This window comes from Hoplias malabaricus, chromosome 4, assembly GCF_029633855.1.
Source record: "Hoplias malabaricus isolate fHopMal1 chromosome 4, fHopMal1.hap1, whole genome shotgun sequence".
NCBI lineage: Eukaryota > Metazoa > Chordata > Actinopteri > Characiformes > Erythrinidae > Hoplias > Hoplias malabaricus.
Genome location: NC_089803.1, coordinates 2,761,711 through 2,786,385, shown reverse-complemented (window position 1 = coordinate 2,786,385; position 24,675 = coordinate 2,761,711). Strand labels below are relative to the sequence as shown.

At 38.6% G+C, this 24,675-nt stretch overlaps 2 protein-coding genes across 4 annotated transcripts in view; one reads left to right on the top strand and one right to left on the bottom strand.

Moving 5' to 3' along the window:
- Positions 1-24,675, bottom strand: part of LOC136694215 (zinc finger protein ZFP2-like) — a 217,488-nt gene that overhangs the window by 97,821 nt on the left and 94,992 nt on the right. The window contains exon 3 of one of the 3 annotated variants that reach the window (XM_066667607.1): positions 2,683-2,690. The exons of the other annotated variants lie outside the window; for them this stretch is intronic. Within the exon in view, the coding sequence (XP_066523704.1) occupies positions 2,683-2,690 (8 nt within the window). The remainder of the gene's footprint in view (positions 1-2,682; positions 2,691-24,675) is intronic. 3 annotated transcript variants of the gene reach the window in all.
- Positions 10,880-21,985, top strand: LOC136694252 (zinc finger protein 79-like). The gene is made up of 2 exons (XM_066667664.1): positions 10,880-10,990; positions 19,670-21,985. Exon 2 carries the CDS (start codon positions 19,772-19,774, stop codon positions 20,834-20,836), a length of 1,065 nt encoding a protein of 354 aa, XP_066523761.1. The 5' UTR covers positions 10,880-10,990; positions 19,670-19,771; the 3' UTR covers positions 20,837-21,985.

The window sequence follows — 24,675 nt, the reverse complement described above, 5'->3', positions numbered from 1 at the left end:
TGCATTAATGGTGCCTCTCCAGACATGCAAGCTGCTCATGCCACAAGCACTCATGCAACCCCATACCATCAGTGATGCAGGCTTCTGAACGGAGTGTTAATAACAACTTGGGTTGTCCTTGTCCTCTCTGGTCCGGATGACATGGCGCCCCAGTGTTCCATAAAGATCTTCAAATCGTGACTCATCTGATCACAGAACAGTCTTCCACTTTGCCACATTTTAAAACACCCCTGGCCCAGTGCAAATGTCTGAAGTTGTGGAGCTTGCTGAGAAATGGCTTCTTCTTTGCACTTGAAGAATTAATGTTCTTTTTGGACCGTTCCCAAAGTAATTAAAATTTAGAAAATATCAAAAAGTTCCAAAATAGAACCTTCCTCCTCAGTGAGGCGTGCTCGTTCCGGAAGTTTTACAAAGACCAGTCGAGTGAAGTTCAAAGCAAATCAAAGTATTTATTACAATACTGGATCCAGGAGAACTAATACATAAGAAACGCAAAGTGCCCTTTCCACGCAAAGTTCTGACTCTTCGCATCTGACTCCACAGTTTTATACCTGATATGACGTATACCCTACTGGCAAGGCGTTTCTGGCTGATTAACATATATTAATATGCATAATAAGACATGTTAGTACTCATGTGCAGGTTTCCCATGCACCTGTGACCCCAAAACACTCATCATGCCCTGCTGACACTGTAGGTTTTGTTTCCCACACTCCTTTTCTGTCACCAAGATTCAGAGGAGTCACTAATGGACTTAAGGTCACTGAGATGCCCTAAAGTTCAACTCCCCCTTTTGGCTAAAACTTGTAATTTATGTGTTTCCTAAGTGCAGATCTGTTCAATGTTAGAGGTCTAAGAATTTAGAAAGGTGCTAATACTGAGTCAACATGCCAGTTAGTGTGCAGATTCTAAACTGTTTAAAGGCATGTCTAGATACTGGTTAATCATTTATATGAGTACATATAAGATACAAGATTTCACACAATGTATATGTAATTATACTTTCTAATTTTAACTAATATTCATTTAAGGATACTTATCCACTAATACAAAGTAATAAAATTGTTTTTTTAGAACACACTGTAGAGTTTCAGCTGGCAACGGCGGATGCCAAGGTGGATTGTGTTCACTGACAATGCATTCTGGAAGTATTCCTGAGCCCATTCTGTTATTTCCTTGACAGTGGCATTCCTGTTTGAGGTGCAGTGACGTTTAAGGGCCCGGAGATCACGAGCATCCTGTAGAGTTTTACGGCATTGACCCTTACGCACAGCAATTGTTCCAGATTCTCTGAATCTTTTGATGATGTTATGCACGGTTGATGATGATAACTTAAAAGTCGTTGCTATTTTACGCTGGGTAACACAATTCTGGTATCACTGCACTATCTTTCTGTGCAACAATGGTGGAATTGGTGATCCTCTTACCATCTTGGCTTCAGAGAGACACTGACACTCTGAGAAGCTCTTTTTATACCAATCATGTTGTCAATTGACCTAATTAGTGTTAATTTGTCTTCCAGCTGTTCGTTGTATGCTCAATTTCCTTTTTCCAGCCACTTTTTGCTACTTGTCCCAACTTTTTTGGGATTTGTTGACACAGTGAAATTTTGAATCCACATATTTTTCCTTTAAAATGTTACATGTACTCAGATTAAACTTTTGATCTGACATCTATGTTCTATTACGAATAAAATATTGAAATTTGCCGACTCCACATCATTGCATTCAGTTTTTATTCACAATTTGTTTAGTGTCCCAACTTTTTTGGAATCCGGTTTGTATTAGCCATCATTCAAACCATTAATGTTCCTGATGTAAGGTGGAAAGTGGTTGCCATGGTTCATTCATACTCCCAGGCATACCTGCAAATGCATTCCAGAAAAGTCCTTTTCCAGCTACAACACTTTGCAAGTTGATGGAGTGCCAGCCTTTACAGTTGAACTATTCACAGTGGTACTCCTTTGGTGCAATGGTGGGTATATGTGAGTCATCAGTAGCACTAATACACTGTGGGAGGACCCATCTGTTTTCAAAGTATTCAGTCATTTCTGTAAACATCTCCTGGTTGGGAAAAAAATAAATTCAGGTACCACCAAAGCCTCTTCAGTAAAACAGAAATCTTGTACACACTGATAAACCGTTGTTATGCTCACTCCAAAGAGATGACCAACACTTCGGTACTCAGCCAGTTGCAAGTTTCCACAGCTTTCGCAATAGCCAGTCTCTTATTTAGAGGAACACATTCACAGAAGGTTGTGTCTTTTCTCTTCATCAATGGACACAGTGTGTTGCACAAGTACAGAAATGTTTCTTCAGACATTTTGAAGTTTTCAAACCACTTGGCAGTTGTGGAAGTGGGAACAATCCTATCCCACCAGTCTGTAGCTCAGTTGGATGACTAAACTGATGAAATTCTGCAGCTTAGCAACGGGTAACAAATCTGAATCTCAGCTCCTGGCCTTCACCTACACCTGCTCCAGCACTGAAGACTAAACAAGACGGTGTTCTTATTATTGGAGATTCAATAGTTAAACATTTAAAAGTGCCAGGCACAAAGAGTAATGCAACTGTGTCTTGTCTCCCAGGCGCACTTGTCCTGGACATTGCCAGGCGGCTTCCCTCAGCACTTTGGCAGTGTGAGGACTTCGGCACCGTCCTTCTCTATGTGGGAACGAATGACATCTCCACCTGCCTCAGCGAGGTCCTGAAGGAGCACTACCGTTCGCTTCTGGATACTGCTCGGGAAGAAGACAGACGCTCGGATCATTGTCTCTGGCCCCCTGCCCACCTACCGTCAAGGATGTGAGGCATTTAGCAGGCTCTTCGGGCTCCACTCCTGGCTCCTGGATTGGTGCTGGCTCTGCAGTGTAATGTCTCTGCAATGTCGACAACTGGGAGTGCTTTTGTGAGCGACCGGCTCTGTATCGTTGGGATGGGCTCCATCTGAGTGGCCTAGGATCCATAGTTCTCTCTGAAAACTTTGAGGTGGTTCAGCGCCAGAAGTGATTGGTCCTTCCCAGTCACATCAGTCAAGTAAGTGGACTGGATAGTGAGCAGGTAAGTAATATTAAAGTTCCTTATAATCCACCTGACCATCTCTCTGCTGTTAGTATGATGAGCAGCATGTTCATATTACCCACTCTGATTAACACTAATACATTTTTCAGCATTGAGACTGTCTGTTACCCGCAAAGCTTGTTACCACAGACACCCAAAAAATCAGTTTTAACAGCCTAATTAGAATTAACACCAAGGCACTGCAGTGAACACAATATTTCTGCACTTCCAGCATTAAATTAGGGCTTTTAAATATATGATCTGTAGCATCTAAAGCACTCATTGTCAGTGATATTATTACTGATAACAAACTCTATGCATTATGTCTCTGCGAAACATGGGCTAAACCCAATGAATACATTGCCTTAAATGAGTCCACTCCCCCTGGCTTCAGCTATTACAGTTGCCCATGAACATCTGGTGGTGTAGCCACAATTTAGGACCGTACCATAGACACAACACAATAATCTGGTCATAACACTAAATCCTTTGAAGTACTTACTCTTAAAGTTACTGCATCAAAAATGAGGCACTCTTTTATGCTCATCACAATTTATCGTCCTCCTTGCTTATACAGAATTTCTTTGTGTATTTGCTGATTTTCTCTCAAGTGTAGTTGTCGTTTCAGAAAAGGCCTTAATTGTTGGTGATTTCAGTATTCACTTTGAGAAGGATCATGATCCACTTAAAATTGCATTTGAATCAATTTTGGATGCGCTAGGTTTCACTCAGAATGTATTCTGTGCCCACTCATCAGTTCAAACACACATTGGACCTAGTGTTAACACAGGGCATTGAGATAAAGAATCTATCCAATCTCTCGCTACATGAGACCATCTCTGATCACTATCTAATCATATATGAAATTGCGTTAAACTTTGATATCTGTCCACATCCACGCTATATTAGAAAGCACACTAACATCCTCAACAGTTAGTGATTTTTATCAATAACCTTCCAGACCACCATTTCTTTTCCAACTCACCCTAATGACCTCAATCTCATTACAAACAACCTACAAACTTTACTGTGTACAAACCTAGACAGTGTTGCACCAGTCAAGACCAAACAATTTAGAGAGAAAAGGCTTGCTCCATGGTACAGTGACAGCACGCGTGCCTTAAAACTGGCTGCTCGTAACCATGAACGTAAATGGAGACACACAAAACTAGAATGTTTCCGAATTGCATGGCAGCACAGCCTCACTGACTACAAACATGCCTTATCTAAAGACAAATCACAGTACATCTCTTCTCTTATAGAAAACAACAAAGACAACCTAGATTCCCTGTTAGCACTGTTTCAAATCTAATTGGCAACAAAAAGGAAATCAACTCCATTGTCCCCTCTGATTTCTGTAGTAATGACTTTATGAGGTTTTTTAATGATGAAATTGATTGCATTCGCCTCAAAATCCAAAATCAGCCCAAAGTGACATCATCTCTTGTAGATGAACCCCCCGCCAGCTCTGAGGTTCACTTAGACCATTTCAGTTCTGGCAATGAAAATGACTTGCTTTGTTTAATTAGCTCATCTAAATCATCTTAATGCTTACTGGATCCTATACCAACACAATAATTACCTAAAACAAATCTTAGCTAAAGTCATTAGACCATTGCTCACAATAATAAACTCATCCCTCAACATTGGATATGTACCAAAACCTCTGAAACTAGCAGTAATCACACCAATTATTAAAAAACCCAATCTTGACCCTCTTGTGCTCGCAAACTACAGGCCAATATCAAACCTCCCTTTTATTGCTAAGATTCTAGAAAAAGCCGTGTCACAGCAGTTGTGCTTTTACCTACAAAACAATGACATTCATGACATTTTTCAGTCTGGATTTAAACCAAATCACAGCACAGAAACAGCTCTAACAAGAGTAACTAATGACTTACTCCTTTCACTTGATAAGGGCTATATCTCTATTCTGGTACCATTTGATACCATATATCATGTGATGCTTCTTGACAGGATGGAAAATCTCATAGGAATTAAAGGATCTGCCCTCTCTTGGTTCATAATCATATTCATAATCAATAAATCATACTTTGGTTAAATATGGTGTTCTAGAAGGGTCAGTACTTGGCCCTGAATTATTCAATTCCACTGTTACACTGATGACACACAACTGTATATATCAGCCAAACCTAATGTTGTTGCTTGTCTACATAAAATAACAGAATGTCTAACTCAGGGTTTGGCAAACTTTACCACTCAAAGAGCCATTTGGACCTGTTTTGCACAGTAAAGAATACACTGGGAGCCACAAAACCTTTTTGAAATTTTAAATGAAATAACACTGCATATAACCGTTTTGTTTTTTTTTTGCCTTTGTGGTATGTATAAACAATCTATACTGTGTTACATTTATGAAATCAATAAATGACTGCAGAGAAAATGTAATAACATTTCTGTATGCAACAAAACATTTTTAATTCTGAAAAAAAGACCTTGGGCTTACGGTTCAGTAAAATACTCAATGTCTATTTGAGTCCTTATAGTAAAAGAAAAAAAATGCCGAACTTAAATTATCCACTGGCAGTAAACAAAAAAGTTTGCCTCTCTCTCCTTGCCGTCATCCTTTTAATGGCGCCATGTAGTCAAGAAAGAAGTGCAAGAAGCCGCACACTGGCGGGTGTCGCACATTGGAAGTAGTGACATGTATTAAGAGTGACAAAAATATTTTAAATATTAAATATTTAAATATTTTAGATGTTACATAATGCCATAATCTTCGTAGAATTACATTCTGAAAATGAATGAACTAAAATAAAATACAGTTTAATTAAATATTCATTAATTATTTTCAAAAGCTGAGCCGCATCAGAGGGATCAAAGAGCCGCGGGTTGCCGACCCCTGGTCTAACTGGAATTAAAGACTGGATGATGCAAAATTTTCTCATGTTAAATTCTGATAAAACCGAGGTCTTGTTACTAGATACAGATACTCTGAAACATTCACTCAGAAATGCTGCTATTAATCTTGATAATTCAACAGTAAAACACAGTACCATCATTAAAAACTTAGGGGTAGCCTTTGATTGGCTTAGGCCTGCAGTATCTTACTAAACTTCTCATACCTTATCGCCCGTACACATACACTTTGTTCACAGGATGCCCATCTACTCTTAGTTCCTCGCATTAAGAAAAACACTGCAGGAGTAAGAGTGTTTTCTCACAAAGCTCCTCAACTCTGGAATAGCCTCCGGTTACTGTTCGGGGCTCAGACACACTCTCAATCTTTAAATCTAGATTAAAAACCTACCTTTTCAAACAAGCTTTTGGTTAATCACTCACTTTCAGGTTTCTCCTTCTCTATTAGTGTTTTCGAGCTGGTTTTCATTTTATCACTGCTCTGTATTAACCCTGTCAAACTACCATAGCTACAGATTTTTATTTAGCTTTCTGGTAACCACCAACACGCTGTCTGTTGCTGGGTTCTCTTGCCTGACCCATGGAAGCTTTTTTCGCAGGACAAATGTGCCCGTTCTTTACCATGAACCTGCTAACCTCTGTATTTTTATTAGTTCCCTTTGTCTGGTTTTCTTTCTCCTGTCTCTCTCATGCTTTGAGATGTCCTGCTGCTCTCCAGGTGTTGCCCTGATCGAGCCCCTGTGTATCCTGTACAAGATCCTGGCCTTGTCTCATCTACACTATCATGCTTGGCCATGCTGTTTTATCTCAGATTAACTCTGCACCTACATTTAACTCACACAGAATCACTGATCACCTCCTCCTTCATCAGACTCATACAGCACTAATATACTACATTCACATTACTATAACCCCTTCATCTGTCATCATTTCACTTTTAATTCTGTTCTGTTCTCTGTTGTGTCTCCGGTGTGGACCCGAGGAGGATGGGTTCCCCGTATGAGTCTTGGTTCCTTCCAAGGTTTCTTCCTCGTGTGCTGAGGGAGTTTCACTTGCCACTGTTGCCCCTGGCTTGCTCATAGGAGGCTTGGACTCAGATCTCTGTAAAGCTGCTTTGTGATGACTTTTTGTTGTTAACAAATTGTTGTTGTTGTAAACTTTGATTGATTGATTGAAAATGTGTTTTATACAAGTCAGATATTTTGGGACCAACTGATGACATCAGCGGACATCCAAAATGCGCTGAAAACAAGTCAGTTATTTCGGGACCAACTGATAATGTCAGTGGACGTCCGAAATGCATTTTAAACAAGTCAGTTATTTTGGGACCAATTAATAACATAAGTGGACATCTGAAATGTGTTTAAAACAAGTAATTTAACTGGTAACCTAATAATAACATGGTCCCAAGTCCAAAATGCATTTAACAAAAATCTATTTTTTAATGATCTATAATAATGTCAACAGATGTCTAAATTTTTTTTTTTAAATAAGTCAGTTAATTGATAACATCCTAGTAGGATACTATTACACTTAAATGTTACTAGATGTTGCTGGTTGCTGATTGGATTATAAGTGGCCACAGGGACCATGTAGGAACAATGGTTGATAACAGGATTTTTTGTAGCTGCAGGTAGGAAAGAGAGGGCTTGGCCTAGGATATTTTACATCTTATCCAGTATGATAACAACTGTTAATGGCTGTCCAATGTTTTACAAAAGTCACTTCATTGGTGATATATGAACATCAAATCCATTTCACTTAACAGCACCAGCTGATTTATATTCAACAAATATTTAAAATAACTTTTAAACACTGCTACTGGAAACATTGGATCTGTGGTTGTGCTTAGGAGAGCACAACCACAAAAACTATAGTTTTTGAATGAGTTTAGCTATTTTATTTATTATATAACATTAGATTTGATCAAAACACTAAATATTTTGTATTTATGGTTATAATTCATCATTTGTTCTGTATCTGCACATTTAATTGAATATTTTTTCCTATATTGTTTTAGTTTAATATATTATTATAATTAATTCATTCATTAATTTAATTCCTGTACACCAGGATTTTGATACTGATTAATGTACAGGGTGGGCCATTTATATGGATACACCTTAATAAAATGGGATTAGTTGGTGATATTAACTTCCTGTTTTTGGCACATTTGTATATGGGAGGGGGGAAACTTTTCAAGATGGTGGTGACCATGTTGACTATTTTGAAGTCAGCCATTTTGGATCCAACTTTTGTTTTTTCAATGAGAAGAGGATCATGTGACACATCAAACTTATTGGGAATTTCACAAGAAAAACAATGCTGTGAAAAACAATTGGTTTTAATGTAACTTTATTAATTCATGAGTTATTTACAAATTTCTGACCACTTATAAAATGTGTTCAAAGTGCTGCCCATTGTGTTAGATATCACCAACCATTCCCATTTCATTAAGGTGTATCCATATAAATGGTCCACCCTGTATGTGTGACGATAAATGGGCAGCAGTTGAATTTGCATTTAGATTTTCACACTTTTTAGCCATTTTCAGGAGGAAAAAAATTAAAATCAACTTGAAAATCCAGATTAAACTACTTATATAATATAATAATACAGTTTAATAGCTATGAGTTTATCTGTGCCCTAGCAGCAAGGACTGCACATAGAAAAACCACTGAGTGTTATGGTGGTGGAAGTTGTTACACTAAAATTGGAAGAATTCACATTGAGTAAGGAGCTGAATTTGAAAAGAGTAGAATAGATTTATTCTTTGCATGCAAAGCATCCTGCAGCAAGCGACATGGAAGTTGCAAGCTCAATAATCCTGATAAATGTTCACAGTGATCTTTTATACAGTTCTAGCTCGCCCCAACCCTTCTCCTGTTCTCAAAACTAGACTAAACCAGAAATTTGTGATAAGAGAAAAATGGGTGCTGTGAAGGTGCAGTGGATACTGAGCTGTACAAAATATGTTTATCACAGATACAATACAACTTGTAGTTGCATATGCAGTTTTGAGTTTCAGTGACATTTTGACCTTAACAGATGTCTACAAACATATTTAAACATTTTCCATTGCAATTTCTCCCCTTGTCACTTAAGACACTCAAAGCTGAATAAAACAGGACATAAAGTACCCTTAATCATTGAAAGTCTGGTCTATTCACACACACACATTATTTTTGTTTGCTCCAATTGCAACCCCGATGTTGTCTTCAAGAAATCAAGCTCCAAATCTGTGGTAGAAGGATCAGGATGTTCTTTCAACAAACGTAGAGTTTGGTTGCCACTGATCTAATTTACGCCCAGCCACGTCTTATTAGCTATTTCCCATTAACTCTCTTATTAATGGAAAGACCAAAAGGATTCTCACTAGAATGTGGGGGTAAGGAGCAAACCACTACAAGAGTCACTACTGTTGCTGTCTGTATTTACCTTGAAATTCACGTATTGCCAGAAGGTGTTTGTTTTAGGGTCTCTAAATCCCAGTCCATCATCCAGCTTGGAATCCATGCATATTTTCACTGCTGCCCAGACAGAAACTGCAACAATTGTACATGTGACCAATAAGGCTGCTATGCCAACCCATTTGAAATGTCTGTGTGTAGATTTCATCATATCTGAGGTTTTTCTGGAGCTGGTGTATGTTTACAGTGTGGAACTTCCAAACATTAGTTCAAATGGTGAGAGTTTTGTCCTAGATGACACTCTCTGTCTCAAGCTCATACAGACTAATGGCAGAGCTTCCACTCAGTTTAACCCTGTTTCCTGACAGTTTTCATCAATTTCTGTTTGATTGCACTTTGCGGGTAGTAGGAGCATTGTTTCTGTAATGGCATGCCAATCACTTCACTGATGTGTGTCAGGATTTTCCTACAAAGGAGGGTTCACTGTCTGAGGATATTTTCTTAGAATAATTTCCCTAATTAGGGCTTTTGCAACTGTTAGAGTATCCTGCTGAGTGGTAGGGTAGGCTTCTACCCATTTTGAAAACATGTCAACGATCACAAGCACATATTTCTTTTTCTGACATGGAGACAGTTCAGTGAAATCCATTTTTAAGCGATCAAATGCCACATCAGGTTCTGGATGTCCTCTATCATATGTTCTTTGTGCTTTTTATGAAATTTCACTATTTTGGGGTTCTTGAAACTTCTGAGTAGCATTTTACACATTGCGAACAGAATAATAATAAGAAAAGATAAGATTTAGAAGAACAGTAATTTGGCTTTGACAAGCCAAATTAATAATTTGCCACTATTAAACCATTTGCACACACCGGTTGGGAGGTATTGAAGAATGTACCACATGTACCACAGGTCCCTTCAGGGGATCCGTAGTTCACCAGTACTTCAGATGTACTTTGGTGAGGGTTACCTCAAGAAAAACTAGTGTCTGTCAAGACAAAGTATCGATGCACTGGTACATGAACTTGAGGGGGAGCACTACCACGATTGTGGGGATAATCTTTTATATCGCATCATATTTAATCTCAATTTAATGTTTATCAACTTGTACTAGGCTATTATGGTTTTATTTGGATCCCCATTAGCTACTATGGCAATAGCAGCTATTCTTCTTGGAGTCCTAAACATAACATATATAAACAACAATCACACATATCAACAAAAAGTGAACAACAAATACAAATATATTTGTATACAAGATGTAGACAAATACAACTATATATATATATATATTGTTCCTCTGTGTCCACGTAAACAAACGCCTAAACTGGTCTCAGGGATCCACTGACACCCATTCCACCATGGGGGTGGGACTGAAGACACTGTCTGTGTGGGGACTGTCCAATCAGACACCAGCTGTTCTTAAGCTCCAGCAAATCGTATCACAGGGGGCGGGTGTTGTGGGCGGGGACTGTGTGAGAGGGAGGTGCAGAAAGACATTCACACTCGCACCCCCCGTCGTGATAAAGGAAGCCCCTGCGTCGTCCATCTGCAGTGATACACCTCTCCAAGTGTTCAGACGCGTCCGTCCTTCATGAGAGGAGTGTGTTGAAGAGAAACTAAGACCTGTGTTTACTGAAGGTATGTGTTTTACTGTGTACAGCGTACACACCCCGTTTATAACGTGTTTTATACCACGTGTATAGAAATAAATTATCACAACCGATAATGAGCCAGATCTGGGCCGCGTCTGGAACTAATGGCGTGCTTCTGGCTCAAACTCGGCCGTGGTCCGGTTATCGCGATTTAGTTATGGGTTGCCGGATTAGGACCGAGTCATTTGAGCCACGCCTCAGCCACAACACTCGGCCTGGGAAACTCTCTGCCCAGACTCGGGTCAGAACTGTCGGCCCACTCTACGGATACTGTACATCACGGCCGAGACAGTGCCGACTCCGCGCGCCGGCATCGGGCCGAGTGTCTTTGTTCCCGCGTGCGTGGTTCGGCAGATAGCTGGGAAGACGACGAACAAAGCCACATTAAAGACGTCCTTTTAAAGCCGTTATTTCAACGTTAAATCTCATTAAATAAACATTGAATTAAAGTTGAAAAGACGACTCACAGAGTCACATTAAAAACGTCCTTTTAAAGTACAGTAGGTTCCATTTAAAAATGTAATGGTTCAGACTGGATTTTAATGGTGTCTACATCCAATAGTTTCCATCTTAACACATTGTAACCCATTAGCACTTAATGGTTCCTAACAGTTTAACCATTATTTATCTAATAGTTTCCATTATGTAACACTTCTATTAGTATTTAATTGTACCTCTCATTTCACAATCCCGGAAAATATTAGGAAACACCCACAGGTAAATGATAAATGTTTATAAATATATTTGCAAGTTTTTGTAATTAGCCCAAAATATGCGACTCAAATATGGCACACAATTATTTATATATTCATTCATTATCTGTAACCCTTATCCAGTTCAGGGTCGCGGTGGGTCCAGAGCCTACCTGGAATCATTGGCGCAAGGTGGGAACACACCCTGGAAGGACAAACACACACACACACACATATATATATATATATATATATATATATATATATATATATATATATATATATATATATATATTAGTACGTATAAATAAACCAACACATTTTATGATGTAGGCTGAAATTGAGCTTCCCCTCCTTGAAAGACCAGCATCCGCCACTGCTTTCAGTGTAAGTTCTTTTATGTAGTCATGTTTTTGTACTACTTAATATACTTGGAAACATAAGGGGCTAAAATGTATCATTAACATTAGCTTTATATATACCAAACCAGTGAAAAACCCCTTTGTACCCTGTGGTGACTAAAGTGTACCAGAATTGTTCACACAAATATTCATAATGGCTTTCTATGCTGTTTATTTAGTTGTAAACATGCACAATATAGCACCAGTTAAAAAAATTAAATGTCAATAGAAGTCAATAGAAATAGAATAGAAATTGCAAATGTAAATGGAATTATTGAATTGGAATATTGAGCTTGTGTTTACCAAAGGGAAATTTAAATTCTAACTTAGGATTTTATTGCCATTTTGCATGTTACATATTCATTTTAATATTAATACTTATAAGCTTCCATAATCAAGAGTGTACAAAACAATTACTTATGTAAAAAGGCAAAATAAAAAATATAGCAATTTTTAAATTAATTAAAATCCACCAGGAGAGGGAATACACAAGACTGACATTTTTAAATATATATTAAATTTGACATTTTTTAATCTAACATTTCATATATAACAAACTTTTTTGGAGAGAGCGCTGAAAATAAATGGCTGCCAAAGTAAGATATTCTCAAAAGAACGACGTTTCTGGGGGGGGGATTAATGCAAAAAACTATCAGACAGTGATATTCAGCATAGCTGGGTGGTTTGCGGTGGTTTTCCCTCACATCAAAAAAGTGAGAGTCACCGCAAGTCCAGCTTTCTCTCGCAACCATGGTGTTTATATATGTTTTTTTCTTTTTGCAGCACATGACAGTTGTGATTCCCAGTTAGCAAAAAACTCTCCGGCCATTTCCAGGCCAATTACGAGCCCGAGTCTCATCCACCAGGCATCGGTTTGGCCCGACTCCCACCCGAATGCCCGGTTCACATCTGTGCTGAGTGCCACACGCGGCAGTATATAACACATCGGTCCGCGTCTGGCCCAGACAGCATTTGTAATGCGGTCCTATTCACGCCCAAATGTTCAATTCACATCTGAGTCGAGTGATGCGCACTGCACCACATAAAAATCGTCAAGCATCTGGCCCAGACAGCGCTTGAATCTCTGATTCTGGTCCAAATTCTCGGCTCACGTTCGGGCTGCACCCGGCCTGGACAGCGTTTAAATGTACTGTATGTCCTTTGATTTAAGGTTAACAGTTCTGAGCAATTGATGACTTTCAGTTGTTAAGCTGTGCACAAACAAATACCCCCAACTAAATGTGTAGTTTTCTTAGCTTCAAAAATCAGTACCGGACATTACTGATGCTCCCGCTCTTGGGGCATAATGCAATAAAATCCTCCTCACAGCAATGTTCCAACATAGTTTAAAGCCTCACATGAAGAGTAGGGGCTGTTTCTACAGAGAAGGGAAGCAAATTCCCTATCTTGATTAATTTGAATAAATGAATAAACAAACAATTAAAATATTTTAATATAGGTTATTTATAGCAGGCTAAAAACACCCAGACAATTACTCCACGCAGAGCCTGAGTCTCATCGGTCAGATATTTGTATCTAGACCCGATCTTCGCCTGAATGCTTGGCTCGCATGCGGCTGACTGCTGCATGCGGCCCTCAATATGAGACATCGACCCGCGTCCAGCCCACACAACGTTTTAATTGTGGTCCAACACTTGTATTTTTCTTAGCCTATAAAATATAAATATTTTAACTGTAACTCATTTAGTTGCTACATGAAATTATATTACTGTTAGCCCCATTTTGCCAACAACAAAGCATGAAACACCTCACATCTCCCCACATTTATTTAAAAAGATAGGAAAGTAAGAACATAAATGTAACAGTCAAATGCCCTGTCAATACATTGATATCACAGGAAACACTGGATGACAAGTCATATATATTTATTTGGAATTATAATGTATAAGGGCTGTTATCATGGAGAACCAGGGATATTTTTTAATGTGGTTCTAGCTATTCTGTACCGATAATGGTAATGCTAACTGTATGCTATCCAAGGTAACTATCTGATAATGTAATTGTGGATTTTAGATTTCTTTAGGTTATATAATCATCAAGTAATACTATTACCATAACTGTAAAAATATTCGCTGATGACCCAATTTTCCCACAATAAAGACAGAGGAGAATAAATAAAAATAATAGTTTATATAACAAAATGACTCCAAAGTTTCCCCAGTTGTGAGTTTGTGTCGCCCTGTGAAGGACTGGCGCCCCCTCTAGGGTGTGTTACTTCCTTGCGCCCAGTGATTCTGGGTAGGCTCTGGATCCATTTAGACCCTGAACTGGATAAGTGTGTGACATGGATAGAAGAAAGGAATATGAAAAAATGCACTTTTGCACTTTTAATCAACAAATAAATACTGCAAGAATGTGAACACTAATAAATGAACCATATTATTTCTGATTTGAAAAAAGAAAGCTTTGCACTGTTGTCAGGGCAACAAGAAGTCAACAACCAACAAACTGATTATTTGTGTGTCTGGTAGTCACTCCTATTAAAGTTGAATCTATTCGAGTCGTCTCAGTCTCAGTTTGCAGTGCACTTTGAACTTAAATATCTATTATTAAATGAATGTAAAAGCCCAAATGACAGGTGCCAACGCTCTTTGTCGAGTGTAATACGCGGAACCGGCCGAGCAGCGGGTGCCGACACTCCGGTTGTCAAGCGTAATATGGGAATCGACCCGAAGATCCGGAGCCATCATAAATGTTTTGATGCATAGAATCAGACTTTCACACCTGTATTGATTTGTCCAGGCTTTCGGATTGTAGGTTTGGCCTGAACATAAATAGAGGGTGTAAAAGTTGATTCAGACTACATTCTGGACCATAGGACAAAAGTTTGCTCCGACCAAACGAGGCGGTCTCAGTCCAGATCAAACTGAACCAATCCATGTCATGTGTAGTGTAAAATCACTTAAAGGATGGTTCAGACTTTCGGACCAATTACAGGAAATTGAGACAGATTCACCACTCATTAAAAAAGAGCCACGGCAGAACATGGGGAGAGGAGGAGACGAAATATTTAACTATTATGGTATTCATAATATTTACTAAAATGTATTATATGTTATTATTATCTATTAATGTATTACGTATATTTTATATAATCTTGCAGTCTTTGCCTTCTTATCTGCTGGTGTTGATATAACGGATGATGAGGATGTTCACTTGGTGAATTTGAATAAGTCTGGTGGTGCTACTGGTAATAATGACAGAATAATGGTAATGAAATGAATCTGCTCATTTATCTGCTTAATCATAGAGTGGAAGAAGCGACCTGCTAAATTGACATCAAACATGTTTCTCTACAAGTCCATCAATATTCAGTATGGAGAGACACGTGTACAATGTAACAAAACCGTCAAACTTTCAGAAAAACAACAACACATGCATTTGCGAGGGAACGCAATTTCTTGCATTTTTATAAAGTATTTTGCAGTTAAAAGGATGCATTAAGTATAGACGCAAATACGCTGAACGGTGCTCCAATAAATCATAAATGCACAGATGCAGCAGAAACATTTAGACTGTTTGTGTTCTTTTATCTGTAATTCAGCATTTTATTTATTTGTTTATTAAACTGCATTATGCGCTATACACAGCATGGTATCTTTATCAGCCAACAATAGTTAAATCATTATTGATATTCCTTTTTTCCAGCATGCATAACTTTTAAATGAATGGTGTCTCTTCCACGTGGTTTCATCTGGTACCAAACACCAACACAGAATCATACACACCAAATACTGTACTTTACCTCCTCGGTGGCATCTGATATAAAAGCTTTTAGATTCAATGGCTCTGGTCAGTTCTGGCATTTTATAAACACTTTCCCTTCAGAAAAAAAAAAAAAAGATATATTTTCCAGTCGGATATAATTGTATTTTGTTTGTATTTATTTTTTTTTTTTTGACTTTTTTCATTGCACATCCACTTAACATTTATTTAACACTAGTTTTGGTTTCTGAGTGTACATTTTCTTTGTTTTATCTTCAGCCGTTGTTTTATAATTTTCAGTTTTTGAGAATTTGTTAATTTATATTTTTCTTGGTGTTTTGAGTTTGTGTCACTGGTGATTTTTTTTTTTTAAACACAGTGTATGAGACTGTCATGGAAGTTCTTATTAGTGAAATGTTGACTGCTTGTTATTAGCAGAATTCATTGCTTATGAATTCCACTCGCTTTATCTGAAGTGCTTGAAGCATGAATGTCCAATATACAAAATTAAAACTCACGCTTCAAACTATCTGAATTACAATATCAGTATTGTAAAAAAAAATCTAATGAATGGCAAACTATATTGGTTTCTGATTGTTTTTTTTAAGAGAACATTTTCAAAACGATCCCTAAAGGAGTTGAATAATTAATGAAACAAGCACAACAACTGCAGTTTGCAAGCGCAGATTGCTGCGCGCATTTTAGTGCCAATCAGCGATTCGGTCATATTTTTAGTTTCCCTACTTTTGAGGACTGTTAACAAAAAGCAAAAACAGCTTTAAAGCTTTTAATACAATTTATGTCCCTTATAAAAAAAAACTATTTAATCAACTATGTATATATATTTTTCCATTTCAACATGCTTCATATATTCATTAAGTGTCTTTATGTAACATCGTAGTGTCAACAGGGTTATAAAGATCCATGAGCAGGTAGAACAGAAAACAAAAATACAATCTGACATAAAAAAAAAAAAAAAACAAGGTCTGAGCATTTGAAGTTCAAACAATGCTTCACCAGCACAATTACACTGGACACACTGAAATTCATACAACTGAAAGACTTTCTCTGAACTGTAAATAACTGTTTGAGTATTCAGCTAGCTGTAAAAAAAAAAAAGAACCTTAAAGAACCTTTAATTAAGCCTAACAAAGTATAGAATTACTACATCCTATTTGATTTAGTGTATAAAATTTGAAAACAACTTGCAAATTATTTAAAAACTATTACATCAGTTAGGAAATTAAGTTTACATACAATGGGAGATTGGATTTCTCTCTGTAATTTCTTTAGACAAACATGTCTTCAATCTCCACGTTCACTTTAAGATTTTACCTATTTGCATTCCAGCTGCCATTGATATTTTTCAGCTATTAAATCCACATAGAACAAGCCGAAAAAAGTTTGCCTTATGATGTGAGACAAGAACATTCATTCATTCATTCATTATCTGTAACCACTTATCCAATTCAGGGTGGGTCCATAGCCTACCTGGAATCATTGGGCGCAAGGCAGGAATACACCCTGGAGGGGGCACCAGTCCTTCACAGGGCAACACAGACACACACACATTCACTCACACACTCACACCTACGGACACTTTTGAGTCGCCAATCCACCTACCAACGTGTGTTTTTGGACTGTGGGAGGAAACCCATGCGGACACAGGGAGAACACACCAACTCCTCACAGACAGTCACACAGAGGGAATCGAACCCACAACCTCCAGGCCCCTGGAGCTGTGTGACTGCAACACTATCTGCTGCGCCACCGTGCCGTCCGAGACAAGAACAATACATTGGATTTGTGCTGGCTCAAAGTGATTAAGGACCTCAAATTCCCTACAGAAATCCATCCATTCATCCATTATCTGTAACCGCTTATCCAATTTAGGGTCGTGGGGGGTCCAGAGCCTACCTGGAATCATCGGGCGCAAGGCGGGAATACACCCTGGAGGGGACGCCAGTCCTTCACAGAGCAACACAGACACACACACATTCACTCACACACTCACACCTACGGACACTTTCGAGTCCCCTACAGAAATCTCAGCCTCTTATTCAGTTAATAATGTGTACTATTGCACAGTGCCAAGATTCCAGTTAGAATTAAAGTGTAAAATCATTTCAGGCCAGGCTAAATCCATCTTGTCCCTACAGAGGGAGACTAGATGCATGTTTAGAATGTGTTTTTGTGCTGGCACAAAGTGATTAAGGATCTCGAATTCCTTCCAGAATCTTGGCCTCACATTCATTTTCTTCATGCAGCATTGCTCAGTATGCCATGTTTCCAGTTAAAATTGAAATATAAAATCATTTCGGGCCAGACTAAATCTATCTTATCCCTACAGTGGGAGACTAGATCTGTGTTTAGGATGTGTATTTGTGCTGGCCCAAAGTGATTAAGGACCTCAAATTCCTTTCAGGATCTCAGCCTCACTTTCATTTAATTATGTGCACTATTGCGCAGTATGCCATGTTTCCAGTTAAAATTGAAGTGTAAAATCATTTCGGGCCAGGCTAAATCCATCTTGTCCCAACAGTGGAAGACTAGATCCATGAATGTGTATTTGTGATGGCCCAAAATGATTAAGGACCTCAAATTCTCCAGATTCTCAGTCTCACATTCACTCTTTTTTGCATATTTGTATAAGACAGAACTTTTCTCACCTTATTTTTTCTAAAGAAAATTGTCTTAATATGACTTGTTTCCAAAGAAATCATCATCACCCTGAGCCTGACTAAATACAAGTTTTTTTTTCTATGTTTGGCATTAGAACTGTATTTAGGATGAGAATTGTGGTGTCCCAACCTGATAGTACCTTGAATACAGTTCGTCCGTTTAATATTTAAATATCTGTTTAACATACCTGCTATTATCCGTTTTATTTTTGCTGGTCAATTTAAAAAACATACAAATTCATCAATTTGAAATCTTCATATACCATACAATATATTATTTTATAATGTATAAAAATTCTTCCAAGTATTTTCAGCTGCAGAGATCAAATAAGTAGTGATTTTTTTGGCTTGTTTTGTGTGTTATGAAGGGCGGCACGGTGGAGCAGCAGGTAGTGTCGCAGTCACACAGCTCCAGGTGACTGTCTGTGAGGAGTTGGTGTGTTCTCCCCGTGACCGTGTGGGTTTCCTCCGGGTGCTCCGGTTTCCTCCCACAGTCCAAAAACACACGTTGGTAGGTGGATTGGCAACTCAAAAGTGTTCGTAGGTGTGAGTGAATGTGTCTGTGTGGCCCTGTGAAGGACTGGTGCCCCACCAGGGTGTATTCCTGCCTTGCGCCCAATGATTCCAGGTAGGCTCTGAACCCACCGCAACCCTGAATTGGATAAGCGGTAAGATAATGAATGAATGAATGTGTGTTATGAGGGTAAACAGTTGGTTACTTTCTGTATTTAGTGCTTTTTATTTGTCCATGAAGCGTTAAAAGTAATGTGCGCAGCATTATGTGCACATTGAACAGCCCCTTTCATTCACCACGACTCACTGAATCTGGATCTGCGAATAAGGAGCTAACTTCAGTCTACGAATAAGAGGCTGTGAATATGGAGCCAAAGGAATCGGGAGCTGCGAATAAGGAACCAACTTCAGCGTGTGTTTTACTGAAGACAAACATTAGAGACAGACTTTCACATACTGTTTATAGCATGTTTTACTGAAGATAAAGATCTGAGAGATTTTTACACCCCGTTCATACCGTTATTTTTGCTCTTTCAGTAGCAGTACTTAAAGTGGAACTGACTACAAATTCAGGAAAACGTTGATCACCAATAGAGAGCCAGGGGAGAGTGAATTTTAACTAATTTATCTTTGTTTCTTTATTGTCTTCCAGGACAGAAGAACATCTCTTTTGGATATTTTCTCTGGCTCCTGTTGTTCAAGACAGTTCCACAGGTGCATCAAGAAATATTTCCAAGTGAATTTTAAAACAATTATGAGATCAGGAGGGATTAAATGTGAGGATATGGAGGGCAGAAGCTCCAGTTCTCAGGAAACATCCTTGGATACTCCCCACACTCACACATCCAACAGAAAAACTCAGACAAGTGAAAACAAACGGAAAACTTATGATTGTGCAGAGTGTGGAAGAAGTTTTGCTAAACAGCAAAGTCTACAAAGACACCAGAGCATTCACACAGGAGAGAAACCGTATCACTGTTCAGAGTGTGGGAAAAGTTTTACTCAACAGGGAAGTCTCCAAAAACACAAGCGCATTCACACAGGAGAGAAACCGTATCACTGTTCAGAGTGTGGGATGAGTTTTACTCAACAGGGTCATCTCCAAAAGCACCAGCGCATTCACACAGGAGAGAAACCGTATCATTGTTCAGAGTGTGGGAATAGTTTTAGTGAACAAGGTAGTCTCCAAAGACACCAGCGTATTCACACAGGAGAGAAACCGTATCACTGTTCAGAGTGTGGGAAGTGTTTTAATAGACATGCTCATCTCAAAACACACCAGCGCATTCACACAGGAGAGAAACCATATCATTGTTCAGAGTGTGGGATGAGTTTTACTTACCAGGTTAGTCTCCAAACACACCAGAGCATTCACACAGGAGAGAAACCATATCATTGTTCAGAGTGTGGGAAGAGTTTTACTCAACAGGGTCATCTCCAAAGACACCAGCGCATTCACACAGGAGAGAAACCGTATCACTGTTCGGAGTGTGGGAAGTGTTTTAATACACATGCTCATCTCAAAACACACCAGCGCATTCACACAGGAGAGAAGCCGTATCATTGTTCAGAGTGTGGGAAGAGTTTTACAGAACAGGGTAGTCTCAAAATACACCAGCGCATTCACACAGGAGAGAAGCCGTATCATTGTTCAGAGTGTGGGAAGAGTTTTACTGAACAGGGTAGTCTCCAAAGACACCAGCGCATTCACACAGGAGAGAAACCGTATCATTGTTCAGAGTGTGGGAGGAGTTTTACTCGTCAGAGTTCTGTCCGGAAACATCACTGCATTCAGAACAGAAGCAGTAGCACTGAGTGAGGGACTACCTTCAGATATTTTGATTAAATTACTGCATTGGGTCACATTCAATGTAAAAATATCCTTAAAGCTAAACTGTGTAATTTGGAGATGTGTGATTGAACTGTGTGATACCAGATGATTTTTACTTTCAAGACATGGCCTCAGAATTAGTCAGAGTATCCTGAGGAGGTCATCCAGCAAATGGTTGAGGAGGTTGTGCCAGTTGTTGTGTACCATGAGTACTGTGTTCAGAGTAACAGTGTAGTCATGAACCGTAAAAACTATGCCGGTATGCTACAGGAGGCTCCATTGACAAGAACTGTATGGGCTGCAGTAAATCACTGCGGCAAGATAAGTTTGTAGTGGAAACCGTGCCTACCAACTGTACATTGTTTATATACAACTGCTGTTGTAAGCACTTTCTCAGGTTTTAGAGCTTGGGATGTTTTACGCTTTGCTTTAGTGTATGCTATTTACAGTTGCCTTCTCAGTTCTTAGAACTCAATGTTTAAGCGTAGCATATTATATTATTTTACTGTTGCTGAGAAAGGCTGTACCACACATGGTGCAACTTTTAGTTCTTGACTTTGAATGCAGTTGGGGTTGAATCCTGTGGTTGTTTCATTTGGTTTGTTTCTGGTTTGACTCCTTATTGATCCTAACATTAAAAGAATACAATGAAAAAGTGACCAACCATGTTCCACAAGTAGAGCAACCTGTTAGTGATTGACCTTGGAGCTAAACAGCCTAGGTTTGAATCCCACAGATATTTAAGGAATGGAATGTTAATGTCCTCGTTTAAGGTAATTTTACAAATTTAACTTAGAATTAAGTACATTTTGAGTCGATTACTTCAATTATTGCAACTCAGAAATGATGAATATATTCATGCAAGGCAAGGCAAGGCAAGGCAAGTTTATTTATAGAGCACCTTTCATACAGAAGCAATTCAAAGTGCTTTACAGAAAAAGAAATTACATTAAAAGCCAGAGTAAAATCATAAATTCCAATAAGACAATTACATAAAAAGAGTAAAATGATTAAAATGATTAAAACAATTTAAAATGACAATAAATGAAAAGAAATAAAAGAAATAAAATGCCGTTACAGAAAAGTGCAGAATATTTTAAACTGAGCTGTAAGCCTGCTCAAACAAGAGAGTTTTAAGTCTTGATTTAAATGTGTCTAACGTTGGGGCACTTCTAATATTCTCAGACAGCTGGTTCCATTTAAAAGTGGCATAGTAGCTAAATGCTGCCTCTCCATGTTTAGTTTTGACCCGAGGTAGGACTAACTGACTAGTTCCTAAAGATCTGAGATCTCTGCTCGGCTCATATCTCTGTAGCAGATCTGATAAATACGCTGGTCCTACCCCATTGAGACATTTATAAACCAGTAATAACACCTTAAAGTCTATTCTATAACAGACTGGTATCCAGTGTAAGGATTTGAGGATGGGGGTGATATGATCTCTTCTTTTGCTCCGAGTGAGAACTCTGGCAGCTGCATTTTAAATCAGCTGAAGCTGTTTAATGGTCTTTTTTGGAAGTCCAGCTAAGAGACCATTACAGTAATCAATCCTGCTAGAAATAAAAGCATGGATAAGTTTCTCTAGGTCTGGTTTAGTCAGAAAATCTCTAATCTTACTGATGTTCTTAAGATGGTAAAATGCTGATCTAGTAACCGCTTTAATATGACTACTAAAACTGAGATCTGAGTCCATTGATACACCAAGGTTGCGAGCCAGTTCTTTAGATTTGAGGGCTCTCGAGTCCAGATACGTAGCCAATCTTTGTCTCTCAGTGCTATTCCCAAATAGTATAATCTCAGTTTTATCTTTATTCAGCTGCAGAAAATTGTGTCCCATCCAGTTTGTGATGTGTTCAAGGCACTTGCTTAATAAGTCAACTGGGCCAGAGTCGTTTGGGGACAGGGCCATGTAAATCTGAGTATCATCTGCATAGCTGTGATAGGACAGCCCATAGTTCTGTAGAATCTGGCCAAGAGGAAGCATATATAAATTAAATAAAAGTGGACCAAGAATAGAGCCCTGGGGGACACCACAGGTTACTGGCATGTTCTCTGAAATATTATTTTCTATTTCTACAAAGTAGTTCCTGCCTTCCAGGTAAGAAATGAACCACTTCAGGACTGTTCCTGAGAGTCCAACCCAGTTTGCGAGTCTATCTATAAGAATCTTATGGTCAATGGTATCAAAGGCAGCACTAAGATCAAGAAGTAATAGAAGAGATACCTTTCCAGCCTCTGTATTTAAGCGGATGTCATTAATTACCTTGATTAGAGCAGTCTCAGTGCTGTGATTAGACCGGAACCCGGACTGGAATTTGTCTAGGCTACTGTTTATGGACAAGAAACCAGTGATTTGCCTGAAAACTATTTTCTCAATGATTTTGCCCATGAACGGTAGATTAGAAATTGGCCTGTAGTTACTTATCAGAGAAGATTCTAAATTTTTCTTTTTTAGAAGAGGCTTTACAACTGCAGTTTTTAGTGAGCTCGGAAAAACCCCCGACATGAGTGAGGTGTTTACAATGTGGAGTATGTCTGGTGCTATAGTGTGAAACACACTCTTTAAAAAATTGGTTGGTAGTGTGTCAAGACTGCAAGTGGATGATTTGAGATGATTAACTGTGTCAGTTAAAATATTACTATCAACAGTACTGAACTCTGACATTTTAACTAAGGAGTTTTTATGAGGTGATGGAGAGGGTACAGACTCATTGTTGGATATAGATGTACTAATCGCTTGTCTGATATTCTGGATTTTAGTGTTAAAAAAGAATGCAAACTCATTACATCTCTCAGTTGATACTAATTCAGGGGCCATTGGTGTGGGTGAGTTAGTAAGTCTGTCGACCACGGTGAAGAGGATTTTGCTGTTGTTAGTGTTATTGTTGATGATGCTAGAGAAATAGGATTGTCGTGTTTTGCATATTGTCGCGTTGTATTGACGTAGCCTATCTTTGTAGATTTCTTTGTGAATATGAAGACTTGTTTTACGCCATCTGCGTTCTGCCTTGCGACACTCCCTCTTTTGGATTTGAACAACAGAAGCATTTCTCCATGGTGCTTTCTGTTTGCAAGACAAGGCCTTCATTTTAACTGGCGCAATCTCATCCATTACACTGACAATTTTTGTATTAAAACTATTCAGCAAATCATCAACAGAGTTGGATCGTTCACATGGTGTAGTGCACAATTTACTCATGAAAAGTGTAGCTGTGCAGTCCTTTATAATCCTTTTCTTGACAAAAACTCTTCTATCTCTGATGACTGGTGAGGCCCACATATCAAAGAACACACAGTAGTGATCTGACAGTGCGACGTCCTTCACAGTCACTGATATGTTGAGACTCTTTGAGATAACAATATCCAGCGTGTGACCATGACAATGAGTACTCCCTGTAACATGCTGTGAAAGACCAAAAGAGTCCAATATGGCAAGTAGTTCCTTGGCAAAACAGTCCTTGGGATTGTCGATATGTATGTTAAAGTCACCAGCAATAACAAAATGGTCAAAGTCTGTAGAAATAAAGGACAGCATCTCTGTAAATTCATCAATAAAATTAGCGCTGTACTTCGGAGGCCTGTAGACAGTTACTAGTAATATCTGTGGTGTCCCTTTCAAAACTACACAGAGATTCTCAAATGTTGTGAAGTCTCCAAATGATAACTGCTTGCACTGAAAATAACCATGGAACAAAGCAGCTAGACCTCCACCTTTTCTGCTGGCACGAGATGCATTTAAAAAATGAAAATCTGGAGGAGCCGACTCCAATAAAACAGTTGCAGCACTACATTCATTTAGCCAAGTCTCAGTTAAAAGTATAAAATCA